The 16,912-nt window shown below is 26.4% G+C and overlaps 1 protein-coding gene across 2 annotated transcripts in view; it reads left to right on the top strand.

Annotated features, from left to right (window-relative positions):
- Positions 1 to 1,233: 1,233 nt before the first annotated feature.
- The window catches only part of LOC107442892 (protein CBFA2T1), a 91,982-nt gene continuing 76,303 nt past the window's right edge, over positions 1,234 to 16,912 (top strand). The window contains exon 1 of one of the 2 annotated variants that reach the window (XM_071182428.2): positions 1,234 to 2,006. In XM_071182428.2, coding sequence (XP_071038529.1) covers positions 1,928 to 2,006 — 79 coding nt within the window. In that variant the 5' untranslated portion in view covers positions 1,234 to 1,927. Of the gene's footprint in view, positions 2,007 to 12,492; positions 12,705 to 16,912 lie in introns of those variants that run through there. The other variant, XM_071182430.2, reaches the window with a different exon arrangement.

The raw sequence follows: 16,912 nt of genomic DNA, 5'->3' as shown, positions 1-16,912 counted from the left end.
GCTGTGTAGATGGGTTGTAGTTCAAAAAAAAAAAAAAAAAAAAAAAAAAAGAATAGTCATCAAAAGATGCAGTTGAAATATAAATTACAATGCCATACTTATTATTACTCAATATTTTTTATAATACCATAAAAAAATCTTCTGCATATGCAAGTGAAACGTGGGTATAAAGGGTACACCTTATAAATTAGTTCCCTGCCCTACATTGTAAGACATATTCCTTTTCAGAAAGTCACAGTTTAATATAAATTAGAACCTTCCTCCATTTGTTATTTAGACGCTGAAGAAGGTTCGTGTTTGTAGAACTGCAACTATAGTATGTCCATTTCTGTACTTTCATTTGTACTTTATACATTTCTTTTCTTTTCTTTTTATTTTCTTCATAGATACGTTTGATATTTTAAAAATATTTAATATTTTTTAATAATTTAAAAATAATAAAAATATTTAATATTAGTATTCTGTTACGAATTCAAACTTTCTCGTATACTTCAAACACAAAAGCTTGTTTGACCACCACACATCTAGTTTAGCAGATAGAGGCAAATAAAAAGAAAAAAAAAAAAGAATCAAATTGATCGATAGCAAAGCATATTTTATTCCAATATTTATTCTAAACTTTTAGTAACTTATTGACAAAAATGTAATGATAAAATTTTACTATTTCCTATTCCTGAAGCACAAAATTTGTTTTTTTGAATATGTATTTTATAAAAAAATTCGATAATTAAAATGTTGTAATTTTCAGAATTATCTAGGATGTGAATCGGAACTCTTCTATTTTCCTTAATCTCCTGACCTTCCATTTTTTTCATATTCTGAAGTATAAAACAAATGAAAACGAGACTAAAAAATACAAACATTTAAATAAATAAAAAAAATTTTTAGAAGCTGCTAATTGATAAAAAACATAAAATCCTGTTGACATCAGAGAAAAATTAATCTTCATGTGATTATTTTATTGAATTTTTATTTATTTATTTTTCTGCAGAATTGTTTAAACGAGTCAAGATTTGTTTTTATTAAATCGCAGATTGCGTGAACATAAAGAATCCGACAAACGAAGCCCAGAAGCAATAAGCACGCTTTCATAGAACATGTGTTAGTGTTAGTAGTTGTAGTAGTTGCTACAGCAGCAAGCTTGAATCAGCTGCCCAGCTGCGCTCTTATTATTTCATGGACCTTCCTCCCTTCCCTTATTCATATCCAGCTTCCCCTCCCCATTTTACAATCCCCCTAAATGCCTGCTATCAACATCATTCTCCGCTCTACTACCACTATTCTCTTGGGGTGCTTCAACTCGGTGGAAAAAGTTTCGTTGTAGTATCTGCTGCCGCTGTGAGTTGAGAAGTTCTAGCGATTGGAATATCGTCTGAAAAATTTGTGTGTTGTTTGTTATTATGGAATGCGCAAACCAGAGATTTTCTATTTTGCTTTATCACAATTTGAGTTAGACTTAACAATTCTGCACTCAGGATTGTTTACGAAATTTTTGTATGAATATTAGAAGAGACATTTTACTACCCTGTGGAATATTTTGAAAATTAGTAACCAGCTATTTGTTTGTGCAAACGATAATAATGTTTCTTTTTTGTATATATATAATACTTTTTTTCCAAGAAATAAGCTCAAAATATGGAATTTTGGGAAAATAATTCATCGCAGGATTTATGCATGCAACATTACACCAGATGAAACCGATTAAATTCAAACTAAAAAAAATAGCGTTATTTTAAAAATTATTTGTGGCATCAGCATCAAAACACTCTTTGCAAGTGAAAATATTATCGTTTGGAATTCTACGATGCATTTTAAACACGTTTTCAATAGAAGGATTAAACCTAGACGAAACGAATACGGACACATTTTCGGACCTGAATAACATTTATGTTTATAGTTTGTTTTAGTGACAATATTAGTGTTCAAAATGAATACTCTTTTGACAACGATGCCGCGGACATTTTTCTCTCAACAAATGATAAGTCCATCTGCTCAAATGTATCCAGGTAAATTCACTCTTTTACTTAGAATATTTAAAAGCGTATGGATTAAAAATTCTTACATTATCAAACTTAGTTATATTTCTACAATTCCTTTCAATTGCATCAAAATAACTTTGAAAATTAGAATTTTTTAAGAATTTTGAGTAAATATTAGTAAAATAAGATGCATATGAAATTCAGAATACTAAAAATCTGTAATAAGAATAAGTAAAATTATTACTGAATCAGGAATTAAAAAACTTAATTTTTTCACATCGATTCATTGTTTTGTTAACTTTGTTTACAACGTTTTAACAATTTTAATTTTGCATGAATAATTTTTTAACAGGATGATGAGCATTATTATTTTAGTCTGAAATTTTTAGTTTCTTAAATATCTACACCACGAATTTCCGACATGATGAACTAATTATTAAAAAATAGACAAAAATAAATATATTTCATGAAATTATTTTACCAATTATATTCATATAATTATTATTATTATGTAGTTATTAATTTTAATTTCATGTAATTATTTCTATTATTTATCGATCAATTACTTTTATTTGTTTAAAATTTTAAATATTTATTAAATTTTTAAAAATCAAAACCATTAATGGAATCAAATGTAAACTCAAAATAATACAAATTAAATTTAAAATAATTATCTTGTGAATTTAACATAAATTTTATGTAGCATTACTGAATAAATAGTTCACAGAACTTCGCCAACTAATGAAGTGATTCTTAACATTTCTATAATTTCGATGAATATCAATTAAAATGTGAGAATAATTTTTATGATAATTTATGAAATAGTTTATTATACAATTGCTAAGTAAGTTAAAAACGATATGCTTGTGCGTTAGAAAATAATTCTATTTAAGTTTTTAAAATTTATTTTAACTCAAATTAGTGCTTAAATAATGAATAGGAAATTTTAACGTAACGCTAATGTTCATCAACAAAAAATGTAGAACTTAACGCTTTTCTTTCAAAAATAAATAAATAAATGAAATAAAAAATTAAGTGATATATGTATAATTAAAAAATTACATTAGTTTTGTGATATTACAGAGAAATTTTTACTTTCACATAATATTTTTCGAACTTTAAGTTAAAAAATACATTGCTATGTAACAAATTGTTTTATAACTCAAGCGCATAATATTCATTTAAAGTAAATGGCACCAATTTGTATTATAAATCGATATGTCACCAATTAAGTTTAAATTATTAACATGATAGTTTCCATACATATTTTACAAGACACGAAAGTTATTTTTAGGAGAAAAGAAATAATTAAAATCCCAGTTAGGCACAAATTTCATAAGGAAAGAAAATTTTATCTTATGGTTATTATTTGCTTTGCTAATAATTTATATTTTTTACAACACACCGTGAGAATATTTTAAGCAAAACATCAAAATAAACATTTTCTTCCTTAAAAAAGACCAACAAAAAAAAACTCACCTGGTATGTAATTAAATCAGCTTTTTAGTAAATTAGATGTCAATTAAACACAACTTCGACCACAAAAAGAGCATAAAAATATAATTTTTTTAAAACCTGAATTGTCCTCATATTAGATTTTGAAATAACCAAGATATATAACTAGATAAGTGGCAGATTAACACATCTTCGAATTTGATTGTCATTTTTAAAAATTATTTCAGATAATTAACATTTTCATTTTAAATGTAAAAGTATAGCAGCGTCCGTTGCAAAACTTTATATATCTATGTAATTCTACGCGTGCTTTAATATAGCTTACGAAATCAAAATAAACTTATGTCAAGGTTTTCAAGTAATTTTTCATCAAACTAAATTTAAATTATTAAAATGATGTAACATAATTAATTTGATATAATTAATAGAATGGAAAAATATGAAAAAATTTATGGAACATCTAATTTTGAGGCAAATTAAAAGCACAGTTCTATTATTATTCTTGCATTCAGAAAAAACTAGCACTAAAATCAAACTTCTGAATTTAATTCACAATTGCTTATTTACAATAAAAAAGAAATACTAAACAGGTTATTTTCTTCCAATTAGATTTTAAGCTGTTATAACATAAAATTTTGTGATGACAATTTACGTTGCATACCACTAAAATGGCATAACCGACAGAAATACAATTACGATAGAATTATGACCTATAGTTGCTGTATTGCTTATTTCAAAATACATTCTTATTAACTTTAAAAGGCGATATTAGAAAAATTAATTAAAATGAAGTGCAATATTTAATTCTGTGAGTACACAGGCATTAAAGCAAAGTAAAATTAAATAAATATATTTAAAATTAGATTTATCTTAAAATTGATTTGGAATTAATAGACATGAATTTTCCCCAGGACTTGATATAATATGTTAATAATTAAATACAATATAAGATATTTTTTTAAATAATCAAAAATGAAATAGCATATAAAACTTACTTAGGCTTTGATAAAATCACTTAAATTAGTTTTATTAAAGTGATTTCTATCTTGGATTGCAGTTTATCAAAATATTTTATTTACAAATGCATGCACTATAAAAACAACTTTCTATCTGTATGTATTTAAAATTATTTATCATTAAACATAATTTTTATCATGATTTCAACACGTATATTAGTTTGATTAGCAAATTTGAATCTAAAGTAATTTACAATTTGATTTCGTCAAAATAAGGTAACAAAATAGTAATTTCGTTTCTAAAAATAATGATATATTAAAAAAAAAAAAAAAACACCAGTATGGTTAAAAGTGGAACCAATGATTTTCTACTCAGAACAAAAATTTGAGAATAAATTTCACTAAAAAGTACCGGCATTCTGGATGCTAAAACCAGCATCCGTGAAATTAATTTTACAGTAATACCCATTTTACCGCAAAATATCATAGGGTCAGGTAGGGTAAAAAAGGGTAAGAATAAGGCTGTAAAACCAAACCAAATTAATTTCACGGAAAATTTTGATGCATTTTACGTACATTGGAATCATATCGATTAAATATGAGGCTGAATGTCTAGAAGTTGGGTAAAGTGGGTATTGTTCTAAAATTAGAATAAATTACACTAAAAACCTATGTAAATATGATTTATAAATAAAAATGATCATAAATAAATCTCCCATGATTTTATTTAAAAAGATAAATGCAATTTTTTTTCTTAGTATTATTAAATTAAAGAGTTAATGTTCCATGGCTATCAAAATTAGGTTTCATTTCGGACATAGTATATTTTGCGTAGTATACTTTGCTTATCTCTTTACAATTTCATAAAGAAAAAAAACGAAAAAAAAACGTAATAGTTTTAGATCTAATAGGTTAGAGTAATAGATTTACTTGAACTATAAATTAGAGTACAAAAACTAATATCGACAGTGTTAATTTAAAGTGCTTTTACTATTTATAGCAAACAAGTATTTTTATTCAATTTAGTTGTTTTAAGGAATTATTTTGTTTTCCACGAAAAAACCACCATATGAAGACAGAAATTTGCGTAAAAACTCATCTATATCTCTAAATAAGTTCACTAAGTTGTACCATTATGCTATTTTCGTTATTTTAATTGTATAGTATGAATGTTATATTGTTATTCCCCATCATTTTTCCTTAAAAAAAAAAAAAAAATTTAAAAGAAATTTTGCTTTTAGTATTAAAATTACTATGCAGGGCTGGAACCAAGCAAGTAAATTGTTTTTTATTTTTATTTTCTATTTCATTATAAAGTATAGAACATTAGATATTTACTAAAGCTAACAGAGAAGTAAAATAATATCCCTATCAAGTAACACTTAGCTAAGACTAATCATATACCCACTTTACCCCACCCCAGAAAACAATTCAGAATAGAATTTTGAAATTTATTTTTAAATTTTTATGTTTATCTGTTCTTAAGATGTCCATCTCCCAGGAATTTTTGATGATATTAGAAGAAAGTTCATTAACAGTTTAAACTAACATACCGTACAAGTTGATCTTAAACACTTAGTTTGTAAACATAAAATTTTTTATCATTTCTAAAACTGGAATAAAGTTGTTTACGCAATCCCAGCAAAAGTCTCTAAAAATATAAAACATAGCATCGCAATTTAAAAGGAGACAATAGATAATAATAGATAATAGATTTAACATATACCAACTTTACCCCATGTACCACTTCCCCCATCTTACCCTATCATATATTTTATAGTAATAACTACTTAAATAGACTGATTCAGTGAGTTTACAATAAATATTACTGTAAAATTTATGGTATATCAGAATTTTTGTTCCTTAAAATTTCAGGGTAAAAATAAATTTTATGGTAAAAAGTACCGGCACCCTGGGTGATTGTGCATTTTACAGTAATTTTTTACAGCGTATCGCAAAAACATATAAGATCTTTTCAAGCGTAAATATTACATTGTATTAAACAAAACATACCGCAAATGCATATGTGTTGAAAATAATAAGTAATTGCTTTAAAATTGATTATTTAATTAAGATTTAATAATATTTCAAAAATTCAAATAAGAGACTTAATTAAATGCGATCAGTCTATAAAAGAGGCATTAATACAACGTTATCACTAAAGAAATAAATTATAAGTAAAAGTATAAATATAATTTCGATTTAAATATTGAGAATATCACTTTCCTAACCATTTTGACATTTTGATTTAAATATGTCGCACACTTAGGAAACGGAAAGTTTTGATCCGAAAATGATTTAAAAATATTTATATTCGAGTGATTTAAAATTGGTTTATCCTCAAATTAGAATTTAATTATTCATTGCAACATTTCAACACATCATTTAATTAAATTCTGACAGATTTTTTAATATTTTTTTCTTTGCGACAGTTTGCAAAGAAAAAAAATGAAAAAAATATTTAAAACTGAAGTTTTTGTTATTTTTTTAATAAAAAAAAGTTTTTTCAAATATTTTTTGAATTAATTTTACTAGCATTTTATTAGCAATAAGTACTTCCCTAAATTTTGAAAACTGTTGATGTATGACTGTTAAAACATAGCAAAAGGAAAATAAAATAGAATGATAAATTAATAAGGATACCCAATGAAGAAAGGGTTTAATTAGACCTTACCACGAATATTTACTCAAACGGCACATGAAATGGACTGAGAAATGAAATTTCTAAATCCTCCGTGTTGATAAACACGTATAAATAATGACACACGAATATTTTAGAACGATATAAATTAACTATAATATTTTAACAATTCGGTTTATTCGAATACAAATATTGCATAAAATTAACGAACCAATTTTTTTCCCCAGCTCATTCATAATTTTTACTTTATTATTTGTACAATAGGGCCCATCTCTATTAATGCATATATATATATGCATTTGAGTTAACGTAAAATTTTCAAAATTGCTTTGGCGAATTTTGTTTTTTACCCCGAGCTATACTTGCAACTGCAAAAAGTGGATTGTTTTTCTTCTTCTTCTTCTTCTTTTTTTTTTTTTTTTTTTTTTTTTTTTTGTTAATAGCGAAATTCATAACAGGTAAAATTCTTGAATTTCCAGAGGATATTACAATTTTTTCAATAAAACTAGCAAAATGAAGATGTTTTAGCAGATTATAAGTGATACTTTCATGTATCATATGCATCATACGATACATATTATCTTTCCTTGGATCATTATGGTGTGATCTTTTCAAATGAGTGTGATCATTTGATTAAGATCTTTCCAGTCATTAAAATTTTCCTCACTCCTAGGGTATATAATTATGATCTTGTTTTAGTGCTATTCTTAAAAAAAGAAAAGCAAGTTTGCTGTTCTTTTCTTTGCCTTGAAGCCCGTGTCTTTCCCTATTTCATTTGATTTGACCACATATTTTTGTTTGAAAATTAACTTCGAAAAAATTTGGACACAATTTCCCTCTCCCCAATCGAATTTCAAAACAAACAAGGTAAACGTATTGGTTATATTTTTTTAGAAAGAATTCCTAGGTATGAGTAGGAAACAAAACAAAAACAAAAGAAAAGGAGGAAAAGAAATAGTGTTGGGTAGACAGAGGAGGGGTGGAGTGCTTAAAACTCACTCTAGTAGTTGGCTACCCTCTTTCTGATCGCTAAATAACGCTAGGCATTTCTGTAGTTATTGAGCGCGCAGTGTGCGAGGTTCTGATTGGCAGAGAGGCTTTCAGAGGTCGGCTTGCCACTGGTTGAGAGACGCTGTCTGTCACAGCTGCCGGCTCTTGCTGCCAGAAATTGAGAAGAGAAGTTGGAAGGTATGAAGTTTCAGAATTGGCTATTTCTCGCTTTTCGCAGGAAAATTTTTATTTTTTCCCCATTTAGAAAATCCATTTTTATTAATTATGACTTTAAATTATTTTCTAATGAAACGTTTTATAAATATTTACGCTCAAACTATTATTTTTTATCAATAACTAAAAAGATTTTAAATCATGATTGAAATTACGATTATAATCGTGAATGGTTATGGATAATTAATGTTGAGATAATGGGGGAAAAATCTACCTATAACAATTAATTCTCATAATTAAAGTACTGATTTAGTTTTTTTAAGGTATAATAAAATTATGACTGCCATTGCGTATTATTTTTCCTTCATTTAATTGAATGAAAATCACTGAAAATTGAAATCATTGCTTATAATTAAAAATTATGATAATTTAATTAGTTTAATAATTCAAAAATTTTCAAAATTGGGAACGTTTAAGTTCTTGAAACTTTTTGGGAAAATGTTACATGCTTTATCACATTCCATGTATTTAAAAAAATAAATATAAGTCACAGATGTACAGCTTTTAAATCAACAATAAATTCTCCTGAGTATTCCTTATAAATAAATTATGATAAACATAAAAAAAAAAAATCTAAAAACTGAGATAGAAAAATTATGAACAATTGATTCTATTCTAGATATTCTATTCTAACACAGAAATAAATGGCGTGATTATGTACAAAATAACAATCTATATACAGCTTGTGGTCGGCCAAGGGTATTAAAGAAGTTACTCTACAATTTCGAGGCCAAAGATATGATTGTGGTTATGTGGACAGTACTGCGCAGCAGCTATTTTTACTAGGTAATTTTCAAACCATATTTAAGTACAGCTTGCTGATATATCTGCTTTTATGTAGCAAACAAAAAAAAGTTCTTTTATGTTAAGTTACATTAAATCTTAATTATGTATAATTTTAAATTATGAGAAACTAATTCCAGGTCTAAATTGTGGTCGGATGAAAAAACGGAGGGAGCTAGGGTTCTCAAACTTTTTTCTGCTTGTTACCTTTCTCAACTTAAATCCCTCACGAAATAAATAAATAAATAAAATTGCAATAAATAAAATTTAAATAAGTAATTCTGCAAAATTTATGGAACACGAAAGCGTTTCAACTTCTTTTCTTATTCTATTAATTTATGTGATTTCCATCTAACCATTTAAAACGAAAGTTAATTAAGTTAATAAATAAACAAAAAATACGTGTTTATTTCTGAGTGTTTTTTATTAATTTATGGATTTAGAACACTTTACTATGAATTGTAACTGTAATTATAACCTTATTTCGATAAATATGGGCGTTATAAACTCAATCAGATGGGAGGACGAAAGTTTAGAAAACTTACGCAACTTGTGCGTTTATGGGGAATGCCACTAAACAATTAAACGAAAACGGGATTCAGCAGTTTTTGTAGTCACAAGCCGTTGTTGATTAATCAGTCATATTGTTCCCAAAATTTTGGCAATATTGCTTGATACAAAGTGACAGATTTTCTCGTTCCTATTAATTACAATAAGTAACTGATGTAGTTATTACTACCTAGTGCATGGGTATCAAATTTAATGCAGAAATACATATAATATATAGCTTTTAAAATAAAAATTAAAGTAAACCTTTTGTTAATAAAATTAACGAAAGTACTAAAAAAAAATTTTTTTTTCTATTGAAATGGGATTTTGATTAGATTTCAGGAAATAATTTGCATTATCAAATTATTATTTCATTGTAGAGACATTACTTGTAGAGAAAGTAGTACAACAGAATTTAAGTAATGAATAGAAAAAATCATATATAATAATTTATAAGTAGGTAAAGAGTTTCTAAGTTTAAATTTTAAAATGGGATATAGTATATTTGTTTTTTTAAAAAAACTAAGAAATAATTGATTATTTGTGATTTATTTAAAAATAAAGTAAAAAAGAATTTTTTCCCTAGAAAATGAAACCACGTATCGTACATATAAAACTAATTTTAATATACTGTTAAAACTTCAAATTACATATAATTTAAAATGACTTATTTTTCTTCTAAATTTAATTTTTTGCGTCTTGTTGTGTCTAGTTTTTTACTAACAATTATTAGATGGAATTTTTTTTTTAACTTTTTTACTTTGAAAACCTGCGAATGATCAAAACCCAAAATAAACTATTTGTTCATAATAAAATAATATTTTTTCTTTCTAAATTGTCATTTAAACGTCAAGGTGACCAAATAAGAATTGTCAACAAACGCCGAGTAATATTCTAAGAACTTCGTATAGCACGATTTGCTAGATAAACATAGCTTGAAGTCAAATAAAATTTTTTAAAAAAAATATATAATAAAAAGAAGTTTTATTAGTTTAAAAAAAAACAAGACACAAAATCTCTTCTTTGTGTTTTCCTTGAATTGAGAAGAGATTTGAGAAATCAAATGAAAATGTATGGTTCAAATAATTAAAGAGAAATTAAAGCGTGAGTTGCACTGATATTTTCCATGGTATACGGGAGTTAAATATTCCCTTGATTGCATGATTATTTTTTTTATTAAACTAAAATATAATTTTCATTATTAAGTAATCAAATCATAGCATAACGAGAGTAATTAGATTGAAATTGATTTAAAACATGATTTAAAAATCACACAAAGTGAAATTTATATTAAAACCTAAATGCGTTTTGGAGTCACATTTGTGCACCTTAATCAGTAGGTTAAACGGTAAGACTGAAAAAACAAAAAACAACAAAAAAAAACAGAAGAAATGCTGTAATTCGATAGAGGTTACGTCATACTAATTGAAATGCTTTCGATTCTATTTCAATCAATTAGCCTCAATCTCTTTAAATCTCAATTAGTGTGACGTAATCTTTGTCGAGTTATAGCATTTTTGTTTTGCCATGTGACACCCAAACCTACCTATGTGATATGCAAAACAAAGATGCTATAATTCGACTGTGGTATTAATAAAGATGCTTTGTGTTCTACTTAATCAGTCTTAATCTCATTAAATTTCAATTATTGTGACGAAATCTTTCTCGAATTTTATCCTTTCTGTTGTGCGCGTCCCATAGATGGGTTAAGGTGTCACATGGCAAAACAGACATGTTATAATTCGATAGTGGTTACGTCATAGCAATTAAGAGGCCTTCTGTTCGATTTAAGTCAACTGGTCTTATTTTAATTTAATTTCAATTGGTGTGGCGTAATCTTTGTCGGATATTATCATCTCTGTTTTGCCACGTGACACCCAAACCCATCTATTTGACACACAAACGTGCTTTGATTTTTAATATAATTCTATTATTTGTGATTTTTAATTGTTATTTTCAATCAATTACAATCAAATCTTATTTTTGAGTACGATTTGTTTAATTTATTCATTGAAATGAGTAAAATTTAACACGTAAATATAATATTTCAATTTATTTAAATGGATTTCTTATTATTTATTTTAAGAATTTAAGAAAAAATAAAAATTACTTCTTAACATTTGACTAACTTTGTGTTTGGTAATTATAGATTCAATAAGAAGCATTTTAAGGGATAAAATAAAAAAGTATAAAAAAATATTAGTTGGTAACCTTATAAAAATAAGGAAATTGCATCTGTTCCAAAAAGACTCTAATTCGTAGAAAAAATACTTCAATACATATATATAAAATACTTATAAAAGCATTGATAACTTTAGTCTACTTTAGTATTGTGCCAAATCAAATCGTGGTGCTTATTTTATTTTGATCAATTCATAAAGAGTTGTTAATTAATGTTTAATGGTAAATAGTGAAGTTAATAACTGAATTTTATTTGCAGAATTGCATATAATATCTGCTCAGAATTACATGGTTTCTAAAAATCTTCTTTATTCTTTAATACGAATTTGTAAATATACATTTCACTTAAAAAATGTATTGAAAACCATTTTATCTGAAGTTCAAGATAAATTTGAATAATATTTTAAGTCCATGAACAAAAAATAGAAAATTTAAATTCTGTGTATCGGAAACTAAAAATACCGAAATTCTAATTAGTTCATCAAGAAAAGGAAATCGGATCTATTTCGATCGATGTAAAGAAAATGAGCAATCATTTTGTCGTTCTGCGCAATCGATCAAACTTAATTGGCGCAGATGACAGCTGAACACACAGAGATCATCGTATCGCATTAGTTGAAAAAAAGTATTTTTGGCGATCGAATCAATCAACGTTTGGCGACAGCTTTGGCGCCCCGTTGATTGAAGTTCAGAAAGTTGTGGCAACCCATGAGGCGTGAAATCCAGATGCCAGATGCACAAGAAGAGGAAAGATTGAAGCTGAATAACGGGACCTGAATTCCTTGCGCGCAAGGTGCATCAGTCCCGATTTAAGCAGGCGATAGTTTTTAAGTTGATTAACTTGGAAACTCGGGTTTTGAGAGCCTTGCTGGGCGCCGCTGATAACAGGAAGGAAAAATTGCTCACAACTTATCAATCCTCGCCAAATTTTTGCTGGTGAGTAATAGTATATGATTGAAATCCCATTTTAGAGGCAAACGTGTGTGTTTTGTTGTTTCTCTTCCTTCATTCAGAAATAAATAGATATAAGGGAAAAAAAAAAGAATTTTCTAAACACTTTTCACAGACATATCAATATGTATTACGTTGCTTTTTTAGAAACCAAATTTTTATTTGCATTTTCTAAAAATGACATTTAATCTAATTTATTATTCAGCACTAAGTTTTGAGTGGTGTTGTTCTGAATTTTAAAGAAATATCAGTACTGTAAACATTATAATAAAAAAATTTTTTGAGAAAATTATGTTTACTTTTACATTACAGTTGCTAATCAAAAATTATTTGTTTTAATATCTCTTTATTTATGTTTGTTTTAATAAATTTTTTTTGTACTTTTAAAATTTTTTTCCGTTTTTTTTTCTTCTTTGCTTGTATAAGTGATAAACTATAACTTAGTAATAAGAAAGCTATAAATATGAAATGCAATCAAGTTTTAATTATTTATAAATTGATAAAACTCTAACTATTTATTATAATTCAAAGGACAAAATATTCTACTGAGTTAATTTCATGAACTAGCGCCAAATACCCACTAACTCTTTAACCTGCAACAAAAATTTGTAGGAATTTAAGGAGATAACAAAGGGTTATTGTGTAATATAGTTTTTAACTCTTCAACACCTAAATGTTTTGAATTTATTACTATTTTGTTTTTCTTTTTCAAAAATGATTCCAATTTCTATTAATACCTTATCAATAAAATTGACTTTGTGTTTTTAATCAATAAATAAATAATCGTTATTAATAATTTTCAAACTTGAAAGTGACACTATAAGAGTGTGTGCATGTAAGGGTAAAAAGAAAATTTTGCAATTTAAAGATTAATTATTCCTTTTTTGATGATTTATTACGATATAAAATATTCCTAAAAAATAAATTAACATAAAGCAGGCATTTTGCAATGTCCTGAAACCCTTTTACAAGAGGAAAAGCTGTTTATCCAAGTCAAATTTCAATATACTGTAAAAACATTTTGATGGTTTACGTTATCTTCAATGCAATTCATGATAGTCCAACATCATATGATGGTCACCATCATCCAACATCCTCCATCACGTGTTTATGGTTGTATACGTGTATATGCCAACAAACTTCCATCATTCCTTGATGGAAAATGCTACTTTAATACTATGATGGTTAACCATCAAGAGAAGTTTGATTCTCGTGAACCAACAATCCATGATGGTTCCAACTATACATTTTCATGATGGTTCCAAATTCTTGTTTGTTCTCTGGAATAAATCATCAAAAGATTTGTTTTTCCTTATATTGATCCATCATAAATCAGTCCGAATCCTTACATTGGGAGGATGGTTGCACATGATCATTCCAAAATTTGATTTATAAGAAACTATGATGATATTTCTGATGTTTTAATATGAACAAATCATCAAAACAAATTGCTATTCTTATGTTGGACCATCATAAATCAGTCCAAATTCCTACAGTGGGGGGATTTTTTCTTATGTTGGTTGCCATCAAAAATATAATGGTTCATGATGAATATATTGATGGTTGCCATCAAAAAAATATAATGGTTCATGATGAATATATTGATGGTTGCCATCAAAAATATAATGGTTCATGATGAATATATTGATGGTTACCATCAAGGTTATGTTGGTCCAGTATTGAAAACCATCAAAAAATTTTGACTTGGGTATTTTCTTTCCATCTGTTAAGTATAATTGTTCCGAATTAAGACACTTTTAATCAATTTAATTTTATGTTCAAATGTTTTTAAAATTAGATGAAACTATACTGCCGTGTTATTGAAAAAGCAAGATGGATCGTAAGAGCTTCATGATAGATATCGAAAAATGAGACTTGACAACTTTTTTCTTTGTATTGCTAATTCTATGAACATATAAATGGAATTTTAAAAACTGATAAAGCGTTTTGTAATTTTTTTCCCAATAGTCAGATTATTCAACAAAAATGCCGAATGTATGACAATCTCGATTTTGAATTTTTTCTCACTTACCTTAATTTTTTTTATTGTACGGCTGTTATGTTGATTCAAATAACTGTTAAAGTGAAAAACAGATTTCACATTGCATATTTGTATGATAATTATACGGTAAATGTGTCAAAATTTCTCACACATTCTGAATTGCTTACTACTATTTTTCTCACTCATGAATCTCGTCTGGTGGAATCTCTTTACTGACTTATTATTTTTATTCTCTGCTCTTGTCATAATATTAAATGGAATCTACAGGAAGCTGCAGATCCCAACATACGAACGAGTCAACCACACATGGTTTTGTTAAGGATTTACTTTTCATTTTATTATCATTACCATCAAACAATATCGTTATAGTAGAAAACAAGATTAATTTTGATCTAATTCTTAAATTTGGCCTTGTTTTCACTTGCGACCTACTTAATTTTAGTTTTTGATCGGCTTTTCGTGACGGTTAAATAGCATTCATTTATTTTAAAATTGATTATGTAAAAATAAGTTGCGTTATAGATTGGAATAAAATTAATTTGTTGCGTTATTAGTTGCGTTATAGATTACAATAATCTTACAATAAAATTAATTTCTTACTGTAAAATCCAAAGATATTTTTTATCTCTTATAGGAACATCATATATTTGACAATTTTTTACGTTTCATTGAATTCGTAATTTTAAACGCAATTCAGAATGCAGGGAAATTATAAAATCCAGAATTGAGGCAAAGGTAATTATTTTTCAAGCTAGACAAATTAGAGGGGAAATACTTAAAGTCAACCAAATTGATGTCAATAAATTGAATATATAAAGGGGAATGTGTTGGAGGAACCAAGGCATCCTGAAACGTTGACAAAAAAGAATTATTGTGGAATATTATGGTTGTTTTGTCTCTTTATTTTGATTGCTTTGCGATAATTTTAATCTTATTAAAAGTTCATTTGGTAATTGCAAGTATTGCAACGCAAGTTTACTTGAATCTTGTTTTTAAATATTTAAAGAGCACATGCTTTTCTTGTAAATGTTTGGAAAGTTATGCGTGAAGTCTAGAAAGTTACTTAAGAAGGCTTCATTAAAAGGCTTTTTTTTCATTGCTGATTCTGATTTTGAAACAAAATAAATAAATATGTTATAGAATGAAAAAAAAAAGAAGATCGCATTAAATTTATGTGTACGAAGCAATTAGAATAATATTTCCTTAAAAAAAAACATCTAAATTATTTTTATCAAAACTGAAATACATTTGAATATTTTCTCTTTTATCATTTCTATCTCTTTTTCAACGTAGCTCCAATTTTTTTCAATCTAACCCTTTAACAAAACTATAACATTTAAAATTGTATGTTTCTTTTGTTTATTTCTTTGTGTTTTAGTTATGAGGCAGTTTGACGAATTAAATCACGAGTAATTTAAGCATTTAAGAGTCACGAAAAAGTAGTAATTAACAAAATTTCAGGCAGGTTTGATATTTTTAGGTGTTTTAAGAGAGCTTGCTTGTGTTTGAAACTTCTCATTCGTGCCTTATATTGAAAATTAAATATTTACTGGGCACATTTCATTTTTCACATAATGATCTTGAAGTAAAGAATAATATTTTAAGTTTGCCGAAAGAGAAGAAGAAAAATTTTTAAAATAAAATATTATTAAAAAAAATATGCTTCTTAAAAAGTATTTTATTTTAATAATTTTTCTTCTTCACTTTTCATTAATCTTTATTATTTTCCACGTTTTCTCTATATTTTTGTCTATTTTATGGGTTCATTTAATATATATATATATATATATATATATATATATATATATATATATATATATATATATATATATATATATATATATATATATATATATATATATATATATATATATATATATATATATATATATATATATATATATATATATATATATATATATCCTTTTAAAAAATGATTATTATTAACATGTATCAAATGATGTAAATTAATTTACAAACTACATTTAAAACATCGAACAAATCAATTTTTCTCAGGTCTGTAGAACTCGATTAACGTTTGTAGTTGGCGCTAAAGACTAGATTGCCAAGGGGAATAATAATAATAAAAAAAAAAAGATCTGTAAAACCATTTTCTCCGCATCCCAACTCGTTTTGCAGGAAAGAAAACCTTTCTCCCTCTTTAGGGCTTTATTGGGCTGGAGGGCAAGCG

This window comes from Parasteatoda tepidariorum, chromosome 4, assembly GCF_982258835.1.
Source record: "Parasteatoda tepidariorum strain Cologne lab strain chromosome 4, Ptep-v5.0, whole genome shotgun sequence".
Taxonomy (NCBI): domain Eukaryota; kingdom Metazoa; phylum Arthropoda; class Arachnida; order Araneae; family Theridiidae; genus Parasteatoda; species Parasteatoda tepidariorum.
Note: the sequence above shows the minus strand (reverse complement) of the source record. Positions and strands in the feature narration are given on the sequence as shown.